At 32.7% G+C, this 12,147-nt stretch overlaps 1 protein-coding gene across 1 annotated transcript in view; it reads right to left on the bottom strand.

The window, feature by feature from the left end:
• Acadl (acyl-CoA dehydrogenase long chain) overlaps positions 1-12,147 on the bottom strand; it is a 29,598-nt gene that overhangs the window by 11,107 nt on the left and 6,344 nt on the right. The window contains exons 4-8 of the mRNA XM_005341157.4: positions 10,396-10,560; positions 8,378-8,444; positions 4,019-4,183; positions 3,073-3,174; positions 1,892-2,005 (exon numbers count right to left, since the gene is read on the bottom strand). Coding sequence (XP_005341214.3) covers positions 1,892-2,005; positions 3,073-3,174; positions 4,019-4,183; positions 8,378-8,444; positions 10,396-10,560 — 613 coding nt within the window. The remainder of the gene's footprint in view (positions 1-1,891; positions 2,006-3,072; positions 3,175-4,018; positions 4,184-8,377; positions 8,445-10,395; positions 10,561-12,147) is intronic.

Raw genomic sequence — 12,147 nt, forward strand, 5'->3', positions numbered from 1 at the left:
TTCTCTGCATATATTCCTAGCTGGAAATATGAAAATTCTATTCAAAGATACTTATTTTAGAGAAACGGGAAGATTAGAGCATAGTTCAGAATATCTCAGAACATATACACTTACTGGAAAATAATATTACTAGAAAATAATAATGAACCTGTAGAAGCAGAATCCTACTGCCACCTACTGAAAATTTAGTGAACTATCTTTTGGGGAAGGTAACAAATGACACTTGTTTTGAAAAGCAGGGATTAAAACTATTTCTTGCCTTTTTGCCTATGAAAATGCAATAAATAAATACAGTCAGACATTGCTTAACAATGGGGACACATTCTGAGAAACATGCACTTCAGCACTTTCATGGATGTGTGACAATCACAGAGTGTATTTAAACAAATCCAGATGGGATGGGTCGGAGGCATGACACAGCCTCTTGCTGCAATCAAATAGGAGGTGCAGAAGGCTGCTGCTAGCATAACATGACTTAGGCCTAATTGTGTAAAAATGTTTTAATAGACATTTTTGATGTGAAAAGTTGTGGGAGTTGAATTTCAGAGGAATAACAATACTGATTCTACTTTAGGTACACAGGAGAAAGCTGCAGACTGATACCAAGTGGTATAACTTCCTTCATATTGCCAGGAGTTTTGAGTATTCCAGAGTCACACCTATAGAATTACATTTGAGCACAACCTTACAAGGCAATGGGTAAATGTGTGCTTGTGAAACAAAAATAAATAAATCAATAAATCAGTACTTCTCATGAGATTATTTGTATTTTGAATAAGAAAATTAGTTGCAATACAAAGCTATGTCTGATTTACAGAACATTTAACAACACTGCTCTCCAAGATATAGCACAAGTTACACCTTCAGTCAACATGCATCTGCCTATCCTTGACCTTTCTAAATGCCCTAGGGGAGAGTGCAGTTATCAAGGAACCACAGATAAGCAAATCAGTGATCCATAAATGAAAGGGAATATAAAATACAACAGCCTTGTTCCTAAGAAAATCACAATTTATCTAAATCAAGTCATGCTGTTTTTTAAATTGTAATTTTGATTTGCGTGTATGCCTCATTTGTATAGATTTGAACAACTGTTTTAGGCCAGCATTTTAATAAAATAAGATGTAATATTTTTCTCAGTATGGAAAAAATATAACTTGAAGATTACATAGGTAGCAAATAGTTCCCAGAAAGATATACAGAAGGTCCACATCAGGAACAGAAGCAAGACCAAGAAATTGATTTATTTTTTTTTTTAAAAAAAAGCCCCCTATATGGAAACAAAACAGCAAAGCTTTACATAGGGGCAAAAATAACAGCTAACTTCATTGAGGGCTAGTTTTTTCAGGCAATATTCTACACACTATATGTGTATTATATCCCACTGAATCCTCTACAGTAATCTTATGAGGTAGCTACTGACTTTATTTATAAATAAGAAGATATTTCTATTTGTGAGTAAATATTAAAAATCTAACAAATCTTAAGATTTTGAAATTGTAAAACCTTACAATTTTATATACCAAATATATTTTACATGTCTCATAAACAGGAAAATATTTGAGAGAGAAGACATAACTTACGTTGACTATAAAGATATTAGGAGCTATGCAAGACTTAAACCACACTGAGCATTATCTTTGTAATGAAACACCACCACCATGCTTCATCTCTACCTCTCCACAAAGTCTTCAAGCCAAAATCATTTTACTTAAAACATTTAAAGGTAGAATCCCAGCTCAAGTTTTCTTGCTAGTGGGATGTTGATGACCACATTGCTTTACACTGTTCCTTCATTTAGGAAGAAACTAAATGGTTCAAAATTTGGAATGCTCAGATGAGTAAAATGATATCATCTAATGCTAAATCATAACAAGAACAATAAACTTACCTGTATGTGTGCAACCGTTTTCCCAAAAGCTTTTCGTTGTTTAACATAGTTCCTGGTTTCTTCAAACATAAATTCACAGGCTGAAATTGCCAAGTCAGCAATTAACAGCCTTTCCTATAACCCCAAAATTAAGTCTTAAACATTATTGTAATTACACAAATGACTTTCAGACAATTTCAATTCTAATAAATCCTATAAACAATCTGCTAAAGATTAACTTATTTCTTAACTCTTTATAAGAAAAGGCTCCCACAGAGATTTGAGATTATTTTGATGTATCTTAAAAATAATTTTCCAAAGCTCTAGAGCAAATCCTTTATTTTTATGAATGATTGGCTTTATATATACATATTTATATATTTATACACATACATATAAACATATATATATGTGTGCACACATATATACATACACATGTATATAATTTATTTTTCTCTTTACTCACAAGAGTAAAGAAATTCCATAGTTGACTTTTATTTTTTGATCTCTGGGCACTGTATAACTTAATTTATCCATGGAAATCAATATTTTAAAGTATATAGCATAAATTCTATCTATTAGTACAAGCAACTTTAACCAGCTTAATTCATCATGCTAATGATTTTCATATTTTATTTAAGTGCCAGTATCCCTACCTCTTTTTCCCAATTACAAATTTAGCCCATGCCATGCAGTCAACAGGCAAAGGTATCCCCTTAAGCTGACATGTGAGACTCAATGATCACTAGGCAGCCACATTCCCAAAACACAGATATGGATACTTACTCTATGTGACAAAACTCTTCTGTCTGAACTTAACACATTTTCCCTTTGATTCCAGTTATTTAAAAACTGCCAAATGTATTCAGTGCCATTTCCTTACAAAGAACTAAGTTCTTTTTTTTTTTTCCCCTCAAAGAGATAAGTTTTTGACTTATAGTTAAGGAGTGGAAATCATTTCAAGAAGGCATCACAGAACTAAATACCTAATTTCCCTATTCACTTTATAAGCTTCAGTTAGATATTTTTGAGATCAGTTATTTATTTATCTTGCCTGTAACATTCATGCTTTCTCTTTTATAACTTTATATGCAAATGACTGTTTTTCCACAAGTTTTACACACATTAATTTATATAGTTCTATATTATTCTACTCCAGTCCAATATCTAATCAATAGATGGACTCTTCAAACATTTCTGACCTGTGGAAGCTCTTGCATGAGATAGTAGAAGCCTTTATTCTCTTCTCCAAGTAAGGCACTAGCTGGCAATCGGACATCTTCAAAAAACAGTTCTGCAGTATCCTAAAAGACCATATAATTGACTAGTGAATGAGCTCATTTATGTTTCATTATAACCCAGTGAAGAGACTTATTATTTCCATTCAAGGAAAACAAAACAAAAAAAGAACCAAATTAGAAGCCATGTAGGAGTGGTTAATGAACATAAGTAGTAAGGGGTAAAACAAGGATTTCAAATCCAGGTCCTTCTAATTCTAAAACTTATGGTTTTCCCACTGCAATGCCCTGTCACTCAAGCTCTAATACTGTCCAGCTTTCTAGGAACTGTGAAGTGGAAATTTCTAATACTTATTAAGCAAAACATTTTCTTTGGTAGTGTATAAAAAATATTTTTTGTTCTTCATAATTTTCTTCAGTAATTTTCATACAGACGGTTTATTAAAGCGTGCAGTTAATTTTTCCATTTCCTTTTTTTTAAAAAAATAAATCTGGGGACTGAATCCAGGGTTTTGTGCATGCCCACTGAGCTATACTCCCAGTCCTTTTTTTCTTCGTTTTTTAAATTTTGAGACAGGGTATTGTCAAGTTGCCCAGGTTGGCCTCAAACTCGTAATCCTGCCTCAGCCTTCTGAGCAACTAGGATTACAGGCATGTGCCACCATGTTCAGCTCTAATTTTGCCATTTCTAAATCAGATTTTCAAAATATCCTAATTCATTCCCACTGCTGAATACTAGAAAGAGATGCAGTGGCATTACTGAAAATGAATCTCCACTACCATTTTTGAAAAACATTTTAGAAATTCAGATAGGCAGTTGTGATTGTACCACATGTAATTCTCTATATATCTTATTTTCAATGATAATAACCTCAGTTATTATCTGAATAAAATTTATACCATGACTTACCTGGGCTTTTAATCCCATTTTATGTAGCTTCCGTCCTTTAATAAATCCTTTCATTCCATTTTCTACCAGAAAAAGGCTAATGCCATGGGCAGGAGAACGAGCTTCACGATTTGTGATTGCGACTACAATCACAACATCACTTAGCCAGCCGTTAGTGATGAATACCTGTAAAAACCCAAGTTCACTACAATGCTCTGCAATATTGAGGTCCATGTTCAAGTTATGATTGAGGGAGAGCACATTCAAGAAGACTAGAACAAGCAGAACATACTTCATACCTCTCTCTACATATCAATACATTCAGGGTCGATTATTCATACACGAGGTTGTTAAAGAGCAGAGGAAAAATTATCCAATGCTTCAAAGAATGAAGCATATTGTATTTTCTTTTTTTAATATTTATTTTTTAGTTTGAGGTGGACACAATATCTTTATTTTATATTTATGTGGTGCTGAGGATCAAACCCAGTGCTTCAGGCATGCTGGGTGAGTACTCTATCACGGAGCCCCTGCATTTTCTTGATTTTATAAATATTAACAACAATTTGAAGAGATTGTGTTTTTTATAATAAACCAAATTGTCTATTAAAATGATATATACTGAATGTCAGAGGGAAGCCACCCATTAGAAAAGGAAATCTGCTCTAACTGGCATTACACTATTAAATATCTATACTCCCAGATTTATCACTTCCGGAAAAAGCCTAATTTTTATGTTTTTTTTTAATAGATAGACTACTTTTTAAAAAATAGCCTAAAGAAGGAAGAGATAATCATTAAGGAAAAAAATAACTAAATAGGAGGGATTATTCAAAGATATTGATTCAGAAAACAAAATATAACCAGGGAAAATATTAATAATTATCTCCTCATTCTACATCTTTCCTGGGTCATCTCAACCACTTTCTTCACTTTAGTCATTCACTACATGCTAATGAAGCCAAATCTTTATTTAAAACATGTTTATTGATAGGATCTAGACCTTTATACCTATCTGCTTTTGGACAGTTCCACCTGAAGACTCCTGGGTAGAACACATGCCTTCCTATTCCAAATTCCTATCCAATCCTGAATGCAAACCTGTTTCCCTATCTCAATGAATGTTTCAATAAATCATGCTATCATCTTGCTTCACATTTAACTTGACACCTGGTTCTTTTTTTTTTTTAAGTTGTAGATGGGCCCAATATCTTTATTTCATTTGCTTTCAAGTGGTGTTAAGGATTGAACCCAGTGCTTTACCACTAAGCTACAACCTCAGCCCCTCAGAATCCAATTCTTTCTAATCCGTTTTAAAACTTTTAAAATCTATTCCCCTCCTTTCACTTCTATTATAATTACCTTCTTTCTGGTTCTTATCATTTCTTGCACAAGTTGCTACAATTGAACTCTCTGTAGTTATCATGTAATCCACGTAATTCTTGCACAAGTTGCTACAATTGAACCCTCTGTAGTTATCATGTAATCCATCATAAGACCAAAGGGATCTTTCTAAAGGGCAACCTAATCATATCACCTTCAAGAACTTTTGTATATCTCCTAAGATGCTACAGAATAAATTCAGCTAGGATGAATTCTACTCATCTTGGACTGAGTTCAGGCATCATATCTTTCAAAAAGTCTTCTAAATTCCCAAGCTTAGCTAAGTGCTCTAATAGCACCATCAATTTACCTAGCATCTTAGTGTTTATCATACTTACTCAAATGATCTGCTTTTATTTCTCTCTTCAAAATATTAGGGGTGTAGAATGGTGATGTTTATTCTTATCAATTAATGTCCATGGCTTTATAAGATCTGTGCTCTAAAATGCATAGTGCTGATGAATTCAAATAATGAGAAATGAGAAAATGATATTGTTGTCATCTATATGATAGTAAGAGAAGGCAGTGGTGGTGTGATTGTTGGTGACACAAAAATAAAAGACACTCATCCCTCCCTACTAGGATGCCTGGCCATTTCTTATTAATATGTCTATCCTCAGCTAGTAGTTTTTGGCATATAAGAGGCCTTCAGAGATGTTCTTTGAATATATTTTGAAACATGCATTCTCCAAAAGGATTCTATAAATGATGGGAAAACTGTTGTTTTCAACAATGTGGCTCCATCACTTCCTTATTCCTATCAAAGATCTCCAAATTTTCCTATCTTTCTACAATAATAGTAACCATTTGATGTAGTTGACATAGTTGAGTAATTTTTTGTTTGTTTTGAATCCAGGAGTTGAAAACTAAATATTCTAAAAATAAACAATGGAATAGAAAAAAAGGAACAGTTAATAGGACAGAAACTATTCACTTGTATACTCTGATCTCAGATTGGTAAAATCAAGTGAAGTTTCCAAAAGTTACTTTTGGAAGTAATTTCAGAAGAGGATGAATAGATTCTGAACCATCTGTACAGTCACCTAAACTTATATGAGTATTTCCATCATGACTCATTCCCTTCCTAAGAAAGTTGTAAGATAATTCTTGTTGGTGGCCTTTTTAAAAAATTCCTAATTATGAAAATCAAAAATTCAAAAAGGACTGGCATTATTTGTAATGAGAGATGTAATTTTTTAATCAAATGCTTATAGTATAATATAAGCTCATTGTAGATGCTATATAGATAGGATGTAGTTATAAAGAAAGAAAAATATTCAGAGTCCATAATATAAGTACCATTAGGAATTTCCTTTCTCTTCTCTTTTCTTATTATTAAAATTATTCTATATGTGCATTCTGTTTATTCACTTAATGTTAACATAACAATTATATATACTTAAAAAACAGTGTTGACATTTTAGTGACTGCATATTAGTTCTAATGTACTGTATCTGCTTACTCATTTCTTCACTTTTACTTGTTTTTTACCTTTTTACTATTGCTAATTCAGTTTTTGAAACAATCAGTGGTATCTTTCCTAAGTGGTTCCCACAGAAGACTGTAACTAAGCAGATTGGGCCTGCTTAGAAATCCAGTCATAACAAATGTGGTTCCCATTCTAGTTTTGACCAGATACTCCACTTTTCTTTCAAAACAGCGTTCTGTATGCAGGGTATTAACTGATTATATATTGAAATTAGCACCTGTTTCTTATCCTTAGCATGAATAATTTAGACTAATATCTCTTAAAGTATATTTGAATAAATCAGTGATTCTTAACATTCTATAAAAAGAAAATTTCCTAGGATACAAAACATACTGTATCCAATTTTTAGAGATTCATAATGTATATCAACATATCAAAGAGAAGTTATGCACACTTTCCAAATTTATTTAATAGCACAGGTATTATTTTTCTGCATAGTAATTATAAAACTTGATTATGGAATGTTACTTAGAACTTGGTTGCTCAAAATTTGGTCTGCAGTCTGATGTTGGTTCACAATTGTTACCAGTCTCTGATAATATAAGTACAGAAATTGAGATCATTTAGAAACTTTTAGGAATTTGACAGTGCTATGATTATATGATTATATTTGACTTTGTAAATATAAAGGTATCAGCCTGGGCTGGAGATATATAGCTCACTGGAGTTCAGTGGCAGAATGCCTGCCCTGCAAGTGTGAAGTCAGAGGTTTGATTCCTAGTACCAAAAAAAAAAAAAAAAAAAAAAAAAGGAAAGGAAAAATGTATTAGACTAAAACTAACTGGAAATAAAAAAAAAATTAGTAAAGAAAATAGGGCTGGGGACATAACTCAGTACCAGAGGACATACTTAGCATGTATGAGGCCCTGGAACCCCCAGCACCAAACAAACAAAAATAACACAGAAAAACTCACCTTCAACAGACCCTGGAACATATTTTCAACAAGACTTCTTAGAACAGTGTAGAAAATGAATATTAATACTCAGTCAACAAAAAATATATACTAAGTATATACCAGACATAATTCTAGGTATCATTTTCCCTGAACGATTTTAGGTTCTAAGAGATATGTTTGCTCTTGAGCCATCTGTGATCCTGTTTAGAGGAGCTCTCTAAATCTGTACATAGAATTGAAAAGGATTCTATGATCTGGTATCTTTCAAACTCTTTTTGATATTTATCAGAAAGCTTTTTCCCCAGTCTTTCATAAAGTTCAGCTATTGTCTGTCCCATGTTGGGGTAATATAAACCTAACTTTCCCACTTTTGTCGTTTTTGAGAAGAGCTGTTTGGAAGCTAAAACCACCTTTGAGGTATCTTTAAGAACACATGCAGCATGGAACACAGATGGGTTACCATAGATCTTGTGTCATGTAAATAAGTTGTAAATTTCTCTCCACCTCACAAATACTTAAGTAAACAATTCCTAAGTGAATCCTTACATAATAACATCATTACCCATGGCATGACTCTGGAAAGAAGGGTCAGAGAAGTCCCTCTTTACCCACCTTGCTTCCATTGAGAATCCAATCACTTCCATCCTTTTTGGCATTTGTTCTTACTCCTTGTAAGTCACTGTAATTGAAAGAAAAGATAAAAAAATTCATCAGTGGGTGAAAAAGAAATTAGACAAATGCTATTATATAAGTATATATACAATGTGATCATTCAAACTGGATATGCCATTATAAAAATCTTAATATAAGAAATGTTCACACAATTGAACTAAAAAATCATGTCTAATATATTACATTCTAGTCGTTCTATGAATGAATGTATGATTAAGATTAAATAACCTTGGGCTGGATATGTGGCTCAGTAGTAGAGCACTTGCCTAGCATATCAAGGCCCTGGGTTTGATTCCCAGCACAGCAAAAAACCAAAAATTAAATAAATTAGCCAAACTTTATAGAGTACATAAATGCCCAACAATGCTCAAAACCACAAATTGGCTCACTTTTGAAATTATGTATCACAATATATTTTACCTACCTTTACATACTTTGGTTCCTTCCTCTACTTCTTCTCATCAAGAATTTAGCTATTAAAAAATACTATTTCTCACCAGATGTGCTGGCACACTCCTGTAATCCTAGCTATTTGGAACCCTGAGGCAGAAGGATCACAATGTAGTGAGATTCTGTTTTAAAATTAAAAAATAGCTGAGGTTGTACCTCAGTGGTAAAGTGCTGACCTAGCATATATAAAACCCAGTATTCAATACCCAAAAGCAAATACTGCCAAAAAAAAGGACTACATCTAAAATGCTGTTTCAACAAACTTGCTCTAAAAGTAGAATTTTTAAAAAATGTAGACAGTATTTTAATTAAAATATGAAGAAATATAGACAGTATTCCAAAGAAAATTTATTTAACAAATAAATTTATCTCCTGAACATTTTAGAAATACATGCTTGCAATTATTTTTCCATAGATTTAGACACACCTATAAATGTATATTTGTAAAATTGGAACCATACATAATAATATCCAATAGTTTTTTATCTACATAGAATATCATCATGTGAATTTACCATGATTTTTAACTAACAATCCTCTATTGTTAGAAATTTAGGTTTCAAAAACCTACAGTGATTAGCATTATAAATAAATAGTCCACATATATTATGAAATTTTTCTGATTCTTCTTCTATGTGGTCTTTATATTTTTATACTCCAGGACACATTTTCTTTTTTATAACTCTGTATTTGGATGAATAATGACCCCTAAAATATCAGGTGGTAATCCCTAAAATCTATAAATGTAGCTTTATATGGAAAAGTATAACTTAAGGATATTGAGATGGGAAGATTATAGTGAATTATCTGGATGACCTGTAAATGTAATCACAAACGTCCTTAGGAGAGAAAGACTGAGACAGGAAGATTCCATAAACAGAAAAGGAGAAAGCAACGTGATCACAAAGGCAATAAGCCAAGGAACACCAGGAGCCACCAGGAGATAGAAACACAAGGAGTAAATTCTTCTCTATGCCCTCTGGAGGATGCTTGGCTCTCCTGATAACTAATTTGGGGCCCAATGATACTGATTTTAAATTTTGGGCCTTCCAAATTGTTTAAAGAATCCATTTCTGTTGTTTAAGTCATAAACTTTGGTGGTAGTTTGCTACAGAAGCCACAGGAAACTAATGTATTCTCTTTGAGTATTTACCTTAAATTTTAGTTATTAAAGTAAAGACTTTTCTGTTGGGCTACTGTAATACCAGCTACCCATGAGGCAGAGGCAGGAGGACTGCAAGTTTGAGGCCAGCCTGGGCAATTTTTTTTAGCAACATCCTGTCTCAAAATAAAAAATAAAAAGGGCTGGAGATGTAGCTAAGTAGCAAGAAAAAAGTACATGTTCAGTACAGACACAATTTTTTTCTCTTTTTGAGTATTTCTGATTTGAGGTCATTTGAATTCATGGATGCAGAACTGACAAATATGGAGAGCCAAACATACTAAGAAAATGTTTGTTATTAGGGCACTGCTTCCAAGAATTTAAAATCAAATAAAGGTTGACTTACCTTCCAGCACCAGGCTCTGTCATTGCTATGGCACCAATGCATTTGCCTGCTGTCATCTGGGGGATGAAGTGCTCAATCTGTTCTTTTGAGCCATAGTTGGCAATATAAGGCATGACGATATCTGAATGAAGACTGAAACCTGGCCCTGTACAATTTGAATATGCTCTTAAAAAGAAAAAAAAAGTATTAAAAACATAAGATAGTTATTTTGTTCTACTCTTAGTGTCTTTAATTTTCAATTAAAAATGACTATTGGAACTACAAAGTATTAAAGATCTTTTTTTTTAAGAGAGAGAGAGAAAGAAAGAGAGAATTTCAATATTTATTTTTTTTAGTTTTCGGCAGACACGACATCTTTGTATGTGGTGCTGAGGATCGAAACCGGGCCGCACGCATGCCAGGCAAGCTTGCTACCGCTTGAGCCACATCCCCAGCTCCAGTATTAAAGATCTTGATTGTGTGGTAGGTTGTATGCAAACAGCCTGTTTCCTCATAAACCTATGACCTTCCTGAATGTTGTTTTTATTCTTCTTTTTATTGTTGGTTCTAAAATAGTAACAGTGTTCTAATGGCTCAATAAATAATTATTTAAAGAATTAAGAAATAAATTACTGATAACCTACAATTGTATAACCCTGACACATCAAGTATTTTTATTATGGAAAATTATCTTTGGATATATCCTAATGTAGATGTAGTCCCTATGAATTTTTTACTTTGCTGTTTTCTTCTTAAATTATATGACATAACAAAAATCCTCTTTTTAACTTAGTTTTTTTATTATAATCTTAAAAAGCTGCGAAATATTCCAAATTATTTATGTCCCATGATTTTCTTATTCATTATCTCACTGTTACAGATTTAAATTGCTTCAAAATTTTGGCAATTATGATCTAACATGATAATGATTTCTGAATGTAGCTTCTATTTTTTCCTATTAAATTATTTTTCAGATAAATTCCCCCAAATGCCATTCTAAATCAGAGTGAAAACATTTTTACTTTTTATACATATATTTACCTTTTTAATCCCCTTATAATGTCACCAGTAGTATATGAATATGCCACTTTTACCACTTGTCAACACTATGTGATAAGAATTCTCATTTTCATAAATTTTGTAAATATATATAATGATACCTCCAGGTTAACTTAATTTACAATTGGTTGGTAGTAAGGATGAACTTTTTCCACTTAAAAAAGCCTAATTGGGGCTGGGGTTGTAGCTCAGTGGCAGAGCACTTGCTTTGCATGTGTGAGGTGCTGGGTTCAGTCTTTAGCACCACATAAAAATAAACAAGTCCATCTACAACTACAAAACAAAAACAAAAACAAAAACAAAAAACAAACCAAAAAACCTAACTCATTTTTTTATAAAGATGTTCCTTCAAATCTTTTGTCCATTTTAACTGAAACCTGTGTTCTTATATATTAGACTTCTATTGTATTTGATAATAATTTTCCATTCTGCTGTTCTCTTTAAAATATCTTTTTAAAAGAAAAAAATAACCCTATGAGCCAACCAGAAATTAACTCTTTAACTTTCAACAGTACCTATTTCAATAACATAAAAGAGGATTTTCTGATTTCCCACATTTAAGAAATGCACAGGAGCCAGGCACAGTGGCACATGCCTATAATCCCAGCAGTTTGGGAGGCTGAGGCAGGAGGATGAGTTCAAAGCCAGCCTCAGCAACTTAGTGAGGAACTTAGCCACTCAGTGAGACACTGTCTCTAAATGAAATATAAAATA

Source organism: Ictidomys tridecemlineatus, chromosome 7, assembly GCF_052094955.1.
Source record: "Ictidomys tridecemlineatus isolate mIctTri1 chromosome 7, mIctTri1.hap1, whole genome shotgun sequence".
NCBI lineage: Eukaryota > Metazoa > Chordata > Mammalia > Rodentia > Sciuridae > Ictidomys > Ictidomys tridecemlineatus.